This window comes from Heliangelus exortis, chromosome 18 (assembly GCF_036169615.1).
Source record: "Heliangelus exortis chromosome 18, bHelExo1.hap1, whole genome shotgun sequence".
NCBI lineage: Eukaryota > Metazoa > Chordata > Aves > Apodiformes > Trochilidae > Heliangelus > Heliangelus exortis.
Genome location: NC_092439.1, coordinates 15,743,792 through 15,757,648, shown reverse-complemented (window position 1 = coordinate 15,757,648; position 13,857 = coordinate 15,743,792). Strand labels below are relative to the sequence as shown.

The window sequence follows — 13,857 nt, the reverse complement described above, 5'->3', positions numbered from 1 at the left end:
ATACGGGTTATAAACGCACTTGCAGTCCCAATTTCATCAGCAGGAGTACAAAATTTTAAATTCCAGAGACTTCTAACTGTCTGTAGGGTTTGGAAGCTGTTTGGATTTGGAAAGGAGAGGGTAAAGATCTTACAGGTTTATTCAAATCCCTTTGGAAAAAAGGGAAATCAGGAGAGAAGTGAGGAAAAATAATACATGTGCATTTTAAAAATATTATTGTAAAAAATTTAAATTCTTCTTCACCCTTCCCAGACTTCTTAGCTAAAAGTAGCATGTGGTGTTCGTAAGGGGTGTTAGCTAAATTTCAGAGCTGTCACATGCTCCTCTAAATTTAACTCATGGTGGTCAGCATTTGAGAATGAAAAAGTATTTACAAGAAATAACATTTCTCTGAAGTGTATTAAATTAGCAACTTCTCCCCCAAATAAAATTGAAATAATAATTCAGAAGATCATCTTTAGGGTCTAGCCAACAGTTGCAATAAATTCTTTTGAGAATATTTCTGTTGAATTTTTTCCCTTCTTAAGGAGCTTTGAAGTATGCCATGGTGTTCCTGCTTGTGGAAGATAGGTTGCAGAGTTGACCAACTGCACCCTTAATCCTTTGATACCCTGTAAGCAGAAAAAACTTCAGGAAATGTCAGGCTGATATAACTCACATGGAGATTATTAGCTGCTTCTAGATGAGGTTTATAAAATGCAAGCAGGTTCAAAGTCACAACCATATTAACACAACCTTTTATCCATTGATCAGTTTCTGATAACACTTGTTATATGTGCTCATATGTATTTTGAAAATACAGTACTCTCTCTTGAACTAGTAAGCTTTTGTGAAGTGCTAGGACAAAATCAGGTGTGGTGTTGATTTGATGTGAGAAAAATACAAACAGATGATCACTGCAAATAAATAGCCAGTTTACATCGTGATAATGTCAGCACAGGTGAAGAATATGTTTTATTTATATTATTCTCAGAGAAAATGGGAGATCACTACAAACTAGTTTTTGTAACATAAATTTGTACATAGTCTCTTGCATTTGGCATCTTGGTAGATGATCAAGAAAGTATGCTGGAGTCATTGCATTTGGAACAAACAGTTTTTGAGTATCTTGTCAAGAAACTGGCATTGCTAGATTGCTGAGAATTTGTGTGCACCTCTGTGTGTAGGACTATCAGAAACAGTTTGAGCGCAAGTTCTTTTACCAGTGCCTTTAATTTGGTGTTACACACAAGGTCCTTTGCCCTACCAGCCATAGCCTACTGGAAAAGCTGCAAGGCTGAGCCTGACAGCAAGGATGGTTTGACCTTACTGCCCTGCTTCAGCTTTAGAAGGCTGTGAAGGTACCTGTGAAGGAAGGCTGCCAATAGAGGAGTTCTGGCATTCCATAATCCCCCCTGGATTCTCTATATTGAGCAACTCAGAATGGCTTTTGTGTTACTACTGAAAATATGACCTGTATGTGTAGCCACAGAGAAATATCTTAGCATGCTGTGTCCTTAGCAAGCTAAAATTACCTGTTCTTCAGTGAGAGTTTAGGAAAGTCTGTTAGGGAAAGGAAAATAATATGTAAGAAAAGGATGATGGTGTATTTGCAAATGGAAAATTGTTATACACAACTCAGTAGGGATGTTTCTCTCACAGTGTTGTATAGATTAATTCTCCAAGCTCTTTTGGTTCCTAGCTTATTCTAAATGTGGGTGTGTGCTAATAGTGTGCAGTTTGTAACCAACACTAACACCTAAGCAATGTGAGCATTCTGAAAACAGATAAAAATGTATGTCAACATCAAAACTTGCCTGAAATAAGGATGACCTGAAGGAAGAGCTGCAATAGTACAGAAAGAGGATGGAAACCCTGAGCAGAAAAAATCCTATTCTAAGTGGCTGTGTGCCAGATGGTAAGCAATGCAACTTAACAGCTGCAGCTAACAGTTGGCAGGTTACACATGAATTCAGATATTAAATTATGAGTTAATATGGTATATTATTAGCTGTGCCACTTTTCTGAAAGGAGCTGTTGTTTTTGCCATACTGTGAAACCTATTTGTAGGTTTTATTTTACATCTTCATGGTTTTGGATTATATGCTAGAGATGAATCTCTTAGAACATGGGTGGCAGTAAAATTTCAAGAAAAGAAAGACCTATATACCAATATTGAACTGCATGTGACAGCTCACTGTTCAAGCTCTGTCCTGGCTGCTACTAGAAGATAGTCTAATGGTTAGTTAGTTTCCTGCCTGTTACCATGGATGAGCTACCACTGAGGATTCAGTTGCACAGGAAACTCCTCCATCTGCATCCTTGAATCCACAGCCCACAGGACTGAGGGAAAGGATGTTTGAAAGAAAGAGGACAAACACTTATTCCATTGCCTTCTTAGCCAAAATATAAGCCATTAAGCATTTTATTGCTGTATGATTCCACATTTTGGATCTGCATTTCCACTATGCTTGAACAGCCATCTAATGTCGGAATTTCCACAATAAGGTCTCCCTGGAGCTTTCTCTTCTCCAGGCCAAACAACCCCAACTCTCAGCCTTTCTTCATAGCAGAAGTCTTACAGCTCTCTGATCATTTTTGCACCCTTCCTGTGCACCTGCTCTAACAAGTTCATGTCTGTCCTGTACTGATACCCTAGAGCTGGTTACAGTACTTCAGATGGGGCCTCGAGAGCAGCATAAAGGGGGAGAATAATGTCCCTCAACCTCTGGCCATGCTGGTCCTTATTCAGCCCAGGTCATGACTGCCTTTCTGGGCTGTTGATCACACATCGCCAACTCATGTCCAATTTTTTTGTCCACTGGTATTCCAAAGTCCTTCTTGCAAGGCCTGCTCGATTCATTAATCTCCCAGTTTATAGTGATATTGGAGATAATCCTGACCCAGATGCAGGACCTTGCACTTGGCATTGTTGAACTTCATAAAGTTGATAAAATTTAACAGTTTGGTGTGATCTGCAGCATGCACAGAGGCAGATGGATTCAAATAATATTTCTCTGTCCTTGCATTGAGTCTTCATCTGTTGTGTTTTGGTCGACAGCTCTAGTGTTTGAGTTATAAGTTTACTATCCATATTTGTAAAAATAGTTGGAAATGTGTAGTTTGAGCATTATCGTGCTGATGCATTGTTATGAAGGAAATGGTGTCTCCTTTACTTAGTGTGCCACTGGTTTGGCTCCAGCACCTGAGTGTGCATAATGAACTTTTGGACCCACAGTATTGCCTGTGGGATTGATACTGTTTTAAATAAGTGAGCAATTGGGTTTGTCTGGACATGGTGTAATGAGATAATTGCAGAACCATTTGGCTTTTAACCACATATATAGTCTTTTTTTAATATACTCTGTTTAGCTTAACAAAGAAGAAAGACATTAATCTTTAATCTCTACAACTTCATGAAGTGGAAGATAGCTGCTAGATAGCACTGAAGTTCTCATGATGTTATTTTTCTCTGCAGCTAGACATCTTCACTCTGGTGTTGCAAGACAGACTGTGTTATGAAAGTGATGACTTTTATGTATAGCATAGACGTAGGACGCAGTAGTTGCCCCTGCTGTTTGGCTGGTGGTTCTCTGGAAGATGTACTATGTGTTTTGTGTATCTGTATTGGATTTACCTTGGCTGGATGCCTGCTGCCCATGTAGCTACTCAGTCACTCTCACTCCTTATCCAGACAGTGGTCAGCAAATATAACAAAAAGCTCATGAGCTGAGATAAGGACGGGGAGAGATCATAGAATCATAGAATAGTTTGGGTTGGAAAGGGCCTTAAAACGCATCTAGTTCCAGCCCCAACAGCCTGGCCTCTTTCTCATGGGATACAGTTGTCACACCCCACAAGATGGGTGCAGCACTGTCACATCTCACACAGTGAGCACAGCCCCCCGAGATGCAGGGGCCAAACAAAATATCACATCCCACGGAGTGCGCACATCTCTACATCCCACAGAGTGGACACAGGTAGGGTTCCCCAGAGTGGGGTCGACCCAGAGAGATTTGGACTGGACCCCTCAGAAGCCTGGGTGCGACTGGGCCCAGTCCTTCTCCTCCTCTAATTAATCTCTTTTAACCACCCACTCGGCGAGATGAATTCTCTGCATGGTACACAGGAGTAAGGTTATTACCCAGGAGGTTTGTGTGAAAACACAACTTTACTTAAAAGTGAGTAAGATTATAAAGCATGTGAGATTACAACTAGTAGAATTATAAAGGATGGTACTGCTTCAATTCAAGGAGTGGATTACAATTTAGCAAAACTTAAAGTTGTCAACAGAACAGGTTACAACTAACAAAGCTTAACAAAGCAACGAGGAGTAAAACTTTAGAAACTATGTTACCCTCATGTGCTGAGGTAAGGTTAGAAAGAGAGAGAGAGAGAGAGAGAGAGAGAGATAAAGATAAAGAAGAGAGAAAGAAGATATCTTTATATCCTTGGTTAGGATCCACCCCTGGATCCAGCGATGATCTTGGTAGGAAGCTCAGGTCCTGGGATGGTGGGTGTGCATCCAACATTTCGAGGGTGCTTCTTTGATGCCCCCTGACCCCACCATTTCGGGGGGGACTTTGGCATATCTTGCAAAGCCAGGTGTTTACTTGGACCCCTCTAGATGGGGTGACACAGCAATAGCCCTTATTTCTGCGCATGTGCCCTCTCCAGTGCCTTTACCTGGGGCACACACAGGATGTCACTGCCTCTGCAGGGTGCAGCTTCCCTGCCCCGTCCCTTATTGACCAACAACTGTGTCCTGCCTGGCAGGGTGGCATCAAACAGAGCTCCCCTTGCCAGGACAGTGTTCAGCTCATTGGGATGGCCACTAAAGGAGGGGCTGCTCTTGTGAGACTAGGGCCCTGTTTATCAGGGTGCTTACCCAAATGAGGGTCTCTCCTTGAGAGAGCAGAGTCCACGTGGCTCCTGAATGAGGCCTTCACCCAAGCACAGTGTCTGCTTTGTCAGGGTGGCTGTTTTGAGACAAATATTCTTTTCGGGATTCTACAACAGTCCTCCAGAAGATTCTCCCACTATGAGTCCTTCGCATGAGCTGCAGTTCTTCACAAGCTGTTCCAGCATGGGACTTTCCACAAAGTGTGGTCCTCCAGGAACAGATTGCTCCAGGATGGGTCCTTTGCAGTGCCACAAATGCCTGCAGGTGGATATCTGCTCCATGATTAACCGCCATGGGCTTTAAGTATTACAAAGTTTCAAAGTGGAGATTTCATTTTTAAAAAAATTTATTTGATTATCTACCATGGATGTGCATGACCAAACTGACATTCACAAGCTAATTTAGTTAGATGTGGTTATTTTCATGGGTTGTGTTGCTTGTGGGGCTTACCATACATGGACAGAGCCTTACAATTTACTGTTTTATAAGATCTGTATTAAAACTGGTCGTTGATTTTCACTGTCTATAGTATCTTAGGTATTTAATGGTTTAATATTACACTGCATTGAAGTTACACACATTTTTTAGCAACAAATAAATATTACCTAAAACACTTAGCTATTTAAAAGTTGGAAGAATATGGTGTTGGAATGACTATCACTGTCTTCAGATTACAAGAAACTAGATGTGTTGCACGGTGAAGGCAACTTTATCACCCACAAGGTACAGGTTAAGTATTACATACAGTCAACAATTTTGAGTCTGAATAAACAAATAATTTCCAAATAATGGAGATAATCTAAAACCTCAGTCCCAAGCTATGATATCCTGATTAAGAGCACAGCAGTTGTCTTCATGTGAAGCATTTCTAGCAACAAATGGAGATTTCACTGAATCACACTGAAAAATAGATTGTCTTCAGTTACAGACTTTTGTCCGTATTTGATGCTGCTCACAGTATAAATTTTAAAGTAGCACATATACTGTAGTTGCATTGCAGCTACCAATTACAAGAAGTGGGATGAAGAGGAATATGGGGATTTGTCAGATAAATATTTTGCCTGGGTCTTAGAAATGTATACTCTTTTCCATGAGTAAGAGATGTTTGGATGACTGAAAACGTTACTGCACTCCATGAAGAAGATGGAGATCATAGAATCTGCTGAGTTGGAAGGGACCCATCAGGATTAAGTCCTTTTCCTGTCCCCAGGTAGGGTACACCAGCATCACACCATGTGCCTGAGAGCATCATCTAAAACCTTCTTGAACTCAGGCAGGTTTGGTTCTGTGGCCACTTCCCTGAGGAGCCTGTTCCATGATGACTTTAGGCAAGTCACACAGGAAATCACATGTGGACAATTAAATTTCCTGTCTTGCCCAATGATTATCTAGTAGTGTCAGACTATATGAATCTCTTTCCTTATGACAAGCTATGTGAGGTAGCATGAGGCCATTCTAGTAAGTGGTTATGAGTTAAGCAACCAACATCATTTACCTGGACCTGAGCAAAACCTTCTACACAGTCCCACACAGCACCCTGGTCTCCAAGCTGGTAAAACTGGGGTTTGATGGATGGACCCCTCGGGGGATTAAGAACTGGCTTGATGGTCACCCCCAAAGAGTCAATGGGTCCATGTCCAAGTGGAGTCCCTCAAGGATCAGTGTTGGGACCAGTCCTGTTTAAAATTGTCAGCAACATGGATGGGGGCATTGAGTGCACCCTCACCAAGTTTGCTGATGACCCCAAGCTGTGTGGTGTGGCTGACACGCTGGAGGGAAAGGATCCCATCCAGAGGGACCTGGACAGGATGGAGAGGTGGGCACATGGCAACCTCATGAAGTTCAACAAAGCCAAGGGCAAGGTCCTGCAGCTGGGTCAGGGCAATCCCAAGCACTGATCCAGGCTGGGCAGGGACTGGTGTGAGAGCAGCCCTGAGGAAAAGGACTTGAGGGTGCTGGGGGATGAGAAACTCAGCATGAGCTGTCAGTGTACACCTGCAGCCCAGAAGGCAAATCACATCCTGGGCTGCATCAAGAGTAGCCTGGCCAGCAGGTCAAGGGAGGTGTTTCTGCTCCTCTGCTCTGCTGTCATGAGACCCCACCTGGAGTCCTGCATCCAGTTCTGGAGCCCCTTGTACAGGAGGGACATGGGTGTGCTGGAATGTGTCCAGACAAGGGCCATGAGGATGATCAGAGGGCTGGAGCAGCTCTGCTGTGAAGACAGACAGAGAGTTGGGGTTGTTCAGTCTGCAGAAGAGAAGGCTCCAAGGAGACCTCGTTGTGGCCTGGCACAGGTTGCCCAGAGAGGTGGTGGAAGCCCCATCCATCCCTGAAAGTTTTTAAGGCCCGGCTGGATGGGGCTCTGAGCAACCTGAGCTGGTGGGAGGTGTCCCTGCCCATGGCAGGGGGGGTTGGAACTAAGTGATCTTAAAGGTCCCTTTCAGTCTGGAAAATTCTGATTCTATGATTAACCAATAGCAGTGTGGGGATTATCCCTTCTCTAATACTATTTTACTTTCTTTGTAATTTTAGGAATACAAATTTATGTAAGTCAATGAGCCAGTCCTTATTCTGTATCTTAACAATCTTGTGTATCTCAAGAGTGAGACAAACCTAATTCTCATATGGTAAATAAACCCAACACTTCAGAAAATGCAGATGGTACATAGCCTTGTGCCCTGAAGGAATCGTGGTAACCTCTTTTCCCTGAAATTGAGTACTGATGGTTGTTCCAGCTTTCCCAGGTTTCTGTGGAAACAGTTCAGTTGTGACACGAATGGAGACTAAAAGTCTCTTAAACCTCCCTCGCATCCCCAAAAATACTCCCTTGTAGTGGTCTTTTTGTTTTAACTGATGCAAGTTAAATTCATGTTGCTTGAGTTTTTCAATGGATAAGGGGTGAGATAAGCCACTTTCAGTGTTGTCATTTCTCTCTCAACAAACCTAGAGGTGTGCTTTTTTGAAAGAAGCATGCTGTGAATTTCAGGATGTTCTGCATAAAAGTTGTCAGAATTTGATTGATGCTGCCATTTTAATTTTGCCCACATTAGAGAAGGTTATTTTTTCTTTTTTTTCTCATGCATCTCATAGGTCATAAATGTTGATGGAACAATGAGAAAAACCCTCGTAGAAGATAAACTTCCACATATATTTGGGTTCACACTGCTAGGAGATTACATTTACTGGACTGACTGGCAGAGACGAAGCATTGAAAGAGTACACAAGATAAAGGCTAGCAGAGACATCATCATTGATCAGCTGCCAGACTTAATGGGCCTTAAAGCAACAAGTGTTACCAAAGTGTTTGGTAAGTATCAGCAATCAAAGGATGTATCTCCAGTAGTTTTTAGATATGCTTTCATTAAGCAACTGTTGATGGCTTCTAATGAGAATGACTATGGTCTCATGTGTTAGAATCATTTTCATGCACAGCTGCACATATTTTTTCGTAAATCTGGAAAACACAGTGCTTCAGAAGAACTATTGGCATCCAGTTTCTAGTAACACTTGTGTCTTCTGCATCTTCCACTACGCTCACTGAATTTTTTGTGAGGAGAATTTTATTCCTAGGAGTGATTACTTATGGTGCTCACACAATTGCTCCATTTTCTGTTGCTCTTCCAGGACAAAGTCCCAGTGATGTTTAGTTAGCAAAAGGCTTTTTACTATATTTACTATTTTACTATATTTACTATATTGGGTGGTATAGGCAGAGTTAGAGGCCGTTACATTTCCTCAAAACACGTGGCACTTAATATAATCTTTAACACCTAAATTGTACTTCAGTCTTAGCAATTATATCTTATCTTTAGCATGAGAACAGCAGCTGGAGCTCCATTTTTTTTCCGCTGCATCTGCTGAAAGGTGCATCCATTGTGTTTAGGTCCTCAGAGGACTATGTCACAGGACCTCCTGGTTTCAGTAGTAACTCAAGAGAGTGCATGCTCACCACAGATATGTCTTCTACTTGGAACACTGGAGCCTGAGCATAGCAGTGGACATTTTAGTTGGTCAACTCTTAAAATTACTGAGAATAGCTACAACAGGAAGACAAAGTAGGTTGTCACATTCCACGCTGCCATACATGGTTTGTCAGCCTTTCGGGAAGCTTATCTTGAAGGATGATCAAGTCCTCAAGCTGCAAGTTATGGCATCAGTCTAAAATATATATTCTCTAAAAGGGGAAAATTCAAAGAAGCCTGGTTGAGACTGATTTTGGAGATCCTATTTGTAATAACAGTCTTTAGATATTTAAATCTTTGGTTCCAGCAGACAGAGAAAGGCACTCATTTACCTCTTGGTCCATACTTTTCTTGCCACATTCCCTCCCCATCTATTCATGATTGTTCACATGAAAAAATGTGTGACTTTGTTGTAATCTTTTTAGAACTCTTTCGCCTAATGAATCTTCTCATCTTTATATTAAACAGCTGTGAAAGAATTTCAGTTATCCAACTCTTTTCTCACCATTTTTTTATCAATGAGCATTTTTAAAACTGGTGGTTTCAAACAGATACAAAGGTGGGGTACTTGGTCAAAAACAAGCAAGTTGAATATATATGTAATTACCTACCTTCAGTGAAGGAATTTAATCTTTGGGGAAACCAGAAGGCTATGTTTGGAGCAGTTATTTGTTTTAAAGGAGGGATGGGACCAGATTCCTTATCCTTGCATAGAAGAAAAGAAACTGAGTTGAATATTGGATTTTATTTTTTTTTTTAGAATTCCCTGTTGATAGCCCACTGTATCTTGGTTTTAAAAATTATAATTACACTGCTTTGCAGTCTCCTCCCTCTCTTCTTTCCCCCCTACCTCCACAATGCACCAATATCTGTTTTGTTTTGGTTTGTTTTTTTAAGGAACTAATTCATGTGCAGAGACCAACGGAGGCTGCAGCCATCTGTGTTTCTTTACACCCCAGGAGACCAGGTGTGCCTGTCCCATTGGCCTTGAGCTGTTGAGTGACATGAAGACTTGCATCATTCCTGAAGCTTTCTTAGTTTTCACAAGCAGAGCAGCAATTCATAGGATTTCCCTTGAAACCAATAATAATGATGTTGCTATTCCTCTTACTGGAGTCAAGGAAGCATCTGCTCTGGATTTTGATGTCTCTGATAACAGAATCTATTGGACTGATGTTAGTTTGAAGGTATTACTGACATGTGAATTCCCTGAATATAAAGCTACAGAGCAATTACTTTGATCTAACAAAAGTCTCTGTTACATGATCTCTCCTGCAGTTGCTATTGTTGTCATTGAATTGCATCCAAGGAAGCTCTTGGAGATGAAGACAGTTTCATTGTTGAATGCACAGTTGGGTGACAGGCATCTTCCCACTTCAAATAAAAATCCAGAGTGGTGTCTGCTCATACAAAATGCCCAAGTCTTGGGTTCTGCATGTGTTCCGTATATGTATCTATTGTAGAAAAGCTGTTTTCAGCTGTATGTCACATAACAGAGTAATTAAAACATTGAGCTTGGCAACCACCTGAACTTTTCTATTCTCATCCAATTTTTACTTGAAAAATTATCATACTCAGTATTAACATTTGGCAAGTGAACTTTGGTTTTGTTGTTGTCAGTCTATGGCTCCAGCTTGGCACAGAAAAGAAGTTTGTGCAGTCCTCTCCACACTGTTTTATGCCCTCCCATGCCCCAGTAGCCTGACACATCTTTGTGACGTGTTTGATTCCCATCGAGGTGCATGCTACAAGTGAGTGTGTGTTCATCAGTGTTGTTTTGATTTTGGAAGTGAATGAAATAATGGTATAAAATGACAGATTCACTTCACTGTGACTAAATTCTTCTGTTTAGCCTCTTAATAGGTTTTCCAAAAGCAATCAAAGCTTCCTTGCCAGTGTGCCTAAGCTGTCACAGGGCAAAGCTCACTTTAGGTGACTGCAGGGCACATGCAGTTTCCATAGTTTCTCTCTCTGTGAAGGCTGGTGAGGGTTGTGCTTCATTCAGTGTTAACAGTGCTACTTGTGGTGTGCACACCTTTCCTTCAGGAAACCATGCCAATGTAATGAGTGTACTGCACAGTTACTAAATAAATCTTACCCAAGCATGTGGAGAGCTGGAGGTATGGTTGTGTAGTGGAAAATACATTACTTCAAATGCATCAGTGCACAGATCCCAGTATTACTCTATGCAGAACTGGAAAGTGTTTTACTTGTTTGTGGCCTCCTGACTCATCCAGCATACTGCATCTATATCAGAGGATTTTTTGGCACTTTTGGGTTGTCATTCCATTGTCCCCCCCACCTCCTTCAGCTCAGCAGCAGGTAGTGTAACTTCAGGGTCTAAAGTCATCTCTCTTTCATTTTGCAACTACCACTTCCCTGATCTTCTGCCTCTGTTTATGAAAATGAAGACTTGTGGGTTATACCTGTAAAAATACACCACATGTTTTCTGGTTCTGACATGTCTCTTTAAAAGTAGAAATTGTCTCTTACCCTAATAATGTTAATTTATCTAATTATTGAGAAATTAATAGCTGAAATATTAGGAGCCAGGTAGAATGATTGCTTAATGTTGACGACAAGGGTTGGTCACTCTACATTGCTGCTGGAAGTTACCAATTATTTAACTCAGGCATGTTTCAGTGCTCCTTATTAGGAGTGGATTATTTCCATGTACACAGTCCTTGCTCCATGACTTGTTTTGTTGAGTGTGCATAACTAAAATGTAGATGGGATCAGAGCAAGCTTGCTCCAGGTGACTGATCATAAGAAACAATTTAATTCAGACCTCTCTGAATTGAGATGTGTTTCTGGGACTTAAATTATGACAGTGAATTAATTTAAAAAACCCCAACTTTGTGTGTGCAAACAAAAGAGAGGGAGAAGAGGCAAGGAAAAATCTGCATACAGAGTGCTTTCTGAAAATTATATCCTTTTGAGCTGTCTTGGCCTGGTCATCAGAAACTGCTAGTGTTCTGAAAATTCAAGTGTTTTGAACTAGTGAATTGCTATATCTTTTTGTCAACAGAAATTTATTTTTTAAAATGTAACATTGAAATTTTCGCCTAATGTTTCTTTATATGCTAAACTTTGTAATCATTATTCCTTTTTATTTCAGTGGAAGTATTTCATTTTTCAGTGGATTATTTCATTTTATTTTTATTTTTAATTATAATAATAATTAATAATTAATAATACAAAATTAAACATCTTTCGCGGGGGGGAGGCGCGCCACAAAAAAGATAATTTGGGGGGAGGTATCCATAAGCATTTAATATTTTTACACAATTGTTTTCCAGACTATAAGCCGAGCTTTCATGAATGGGAGCTCTGTTGAACATGTGATTGAGTTTGGGCTAGATTATCCTGAAGGAATGGCTGTAGATTGGATGGGAAAGAACCTCTACTGGGCAGATACTGGAACCAATCGCATTGAAGTAGCCCGCCTGGATGGACAGTATCGACAGGTCCTGGTGTGGAAGGACTTGGACAACCCAAGGTCTCTGGCTCTTGATCCTACCAAAGGGTAAGGGACAGTGTTGCTCAAAGGTTTGTGTGTATATTCTTGTATATGACAACGTTAATTGGCAATTTATATAGCTCCATGTCCTCACGGTCTTTGAAAAGACAGTAAATGCTACACATTTAAGAATTCAGAATTTAAGAATTAAACTGAACGAAAAATTGAACTGAAATTAAAAGAAATTTAGAAAAACTTAACATGGAGCTAAACACACCCTTACCCAGCTGATATATTGGTTTTCTTCCACTTCTCATTGCAGATACATGTATTGGACTGAATGGGGAGGTAAACCTAGGATTGTTCGAGCATATATGGATGGAACAAACAGCATCACTTTGGTGGATAAAGTGGGTCGTGCCAATGACCTCACTATTGATTACGTGGACCAAAGGCTATATTGGACTGATTTAGACACAAGCATGATTGAGTCATCAAATATGCTAGGTAATCTAATCTTGTATTACACCAGCCAGTACAGAAATATGCACTGATCATAGGCTAAACAATACAATAATACAAAACTGGAATAATATCGTTCATATTAAATCTCTGTGTTTATTTTTCTTATGAGAGGAAATGGAGACTTAAGTGTTTAGGGAGATAGAAAAAGATGGAGATGGACCACTTGTTGGATAAGGAATTGGCTTGATGGTTATACACAAAGAGTTGTGACTACCAGCTCCATGCCCAAATCAGTGATGAGTGGCATTCTTCTAGGGTCAGTATTGGGACTGGCACTGATTAATATCCTTACTGGTGACATGGAAAATGGGATTCAGTGCATACTCAGCAAGTTTGCCAACAATTCCAAGCTGTGTGGTGAGGTTGACATGCTGAAGGAAAAGGATGCCATCGAGAGGGACCTTCATAGGCTTGAGAAGTGGGCCCATGCCAACTGCATTAAGTTCACCAAGGCCAAATACAGGGTCCTGCACATGGTTCAAGGCAATCTCAAGCACAAATATAGGCTGAGTGGAGAATGGGTTGAGAATGGTCCTGAGGGATGATGGAATTTAAGGGAATGTTGGTTGATGAAAAACTGAATATGAGCCAGCAATATGCTCTTGCAGCATAGATAGCAAATTGTATCCTGCGCTGCATTGAAAGAAACATGACCAGCTGGTCAAGGTAGGTAATTTTCCCCCTCTAATCTGATCTCCTGAGACCCCATCTGGAGTGCTGTGTCCAGTTCTAGAGCCCCCAACATAAAGACGACATAGAGCTCTTGGAGCAAGTCCAGAGAATGGCCACAAAGATAGTTATAGGACTGGAGGATCTCTCCTATGAAAACAGGCTGAGACTTGGGGTTGCTCAGCCTGGAGAAGAGAAGGCTCCAGGGACATTTTGTAGCAGTCTTCCAGAACTAGAAGAGAGCCTATAAAAAAGCTGGGGAGGGACTTCCAAAAGGGCTTGTAGTGATTGGATGAGGGGTAATGATTTTAAGCCGAAAGAAGTTAGATTTGGATTAACTATGGGGAAGAAATTCTTTC

The 13,857-nt window shown here is 41.1% G+C and overlaps 1 protein-coding gene across 1 annotated transcript in view; it reads left to right on the top strand.

Moving 5' to 3' along the window:
• Positions 1 to 13,857, top strand: part of LRP5 (LDL receptor related protein 5) — a 134,064-nt gene that overhangs the window by 83,939 nt on the left and 36,268 nt on the right. Inside the window, 4 exon segments of the mRNA XM_071761743.1 lie at positions 7,973 to 8,189; positions 9,742 to 10,031; positions 12,144 to 12,370; positions 12,627 to 12,811. Coding sequence (XP_071617844.1) covers positions 7,973 to 8,189; positions 9,742 to 10,031; positions 12,144 to 12,370; positions 12,627 to 12,811 — 919 coding nt within the window.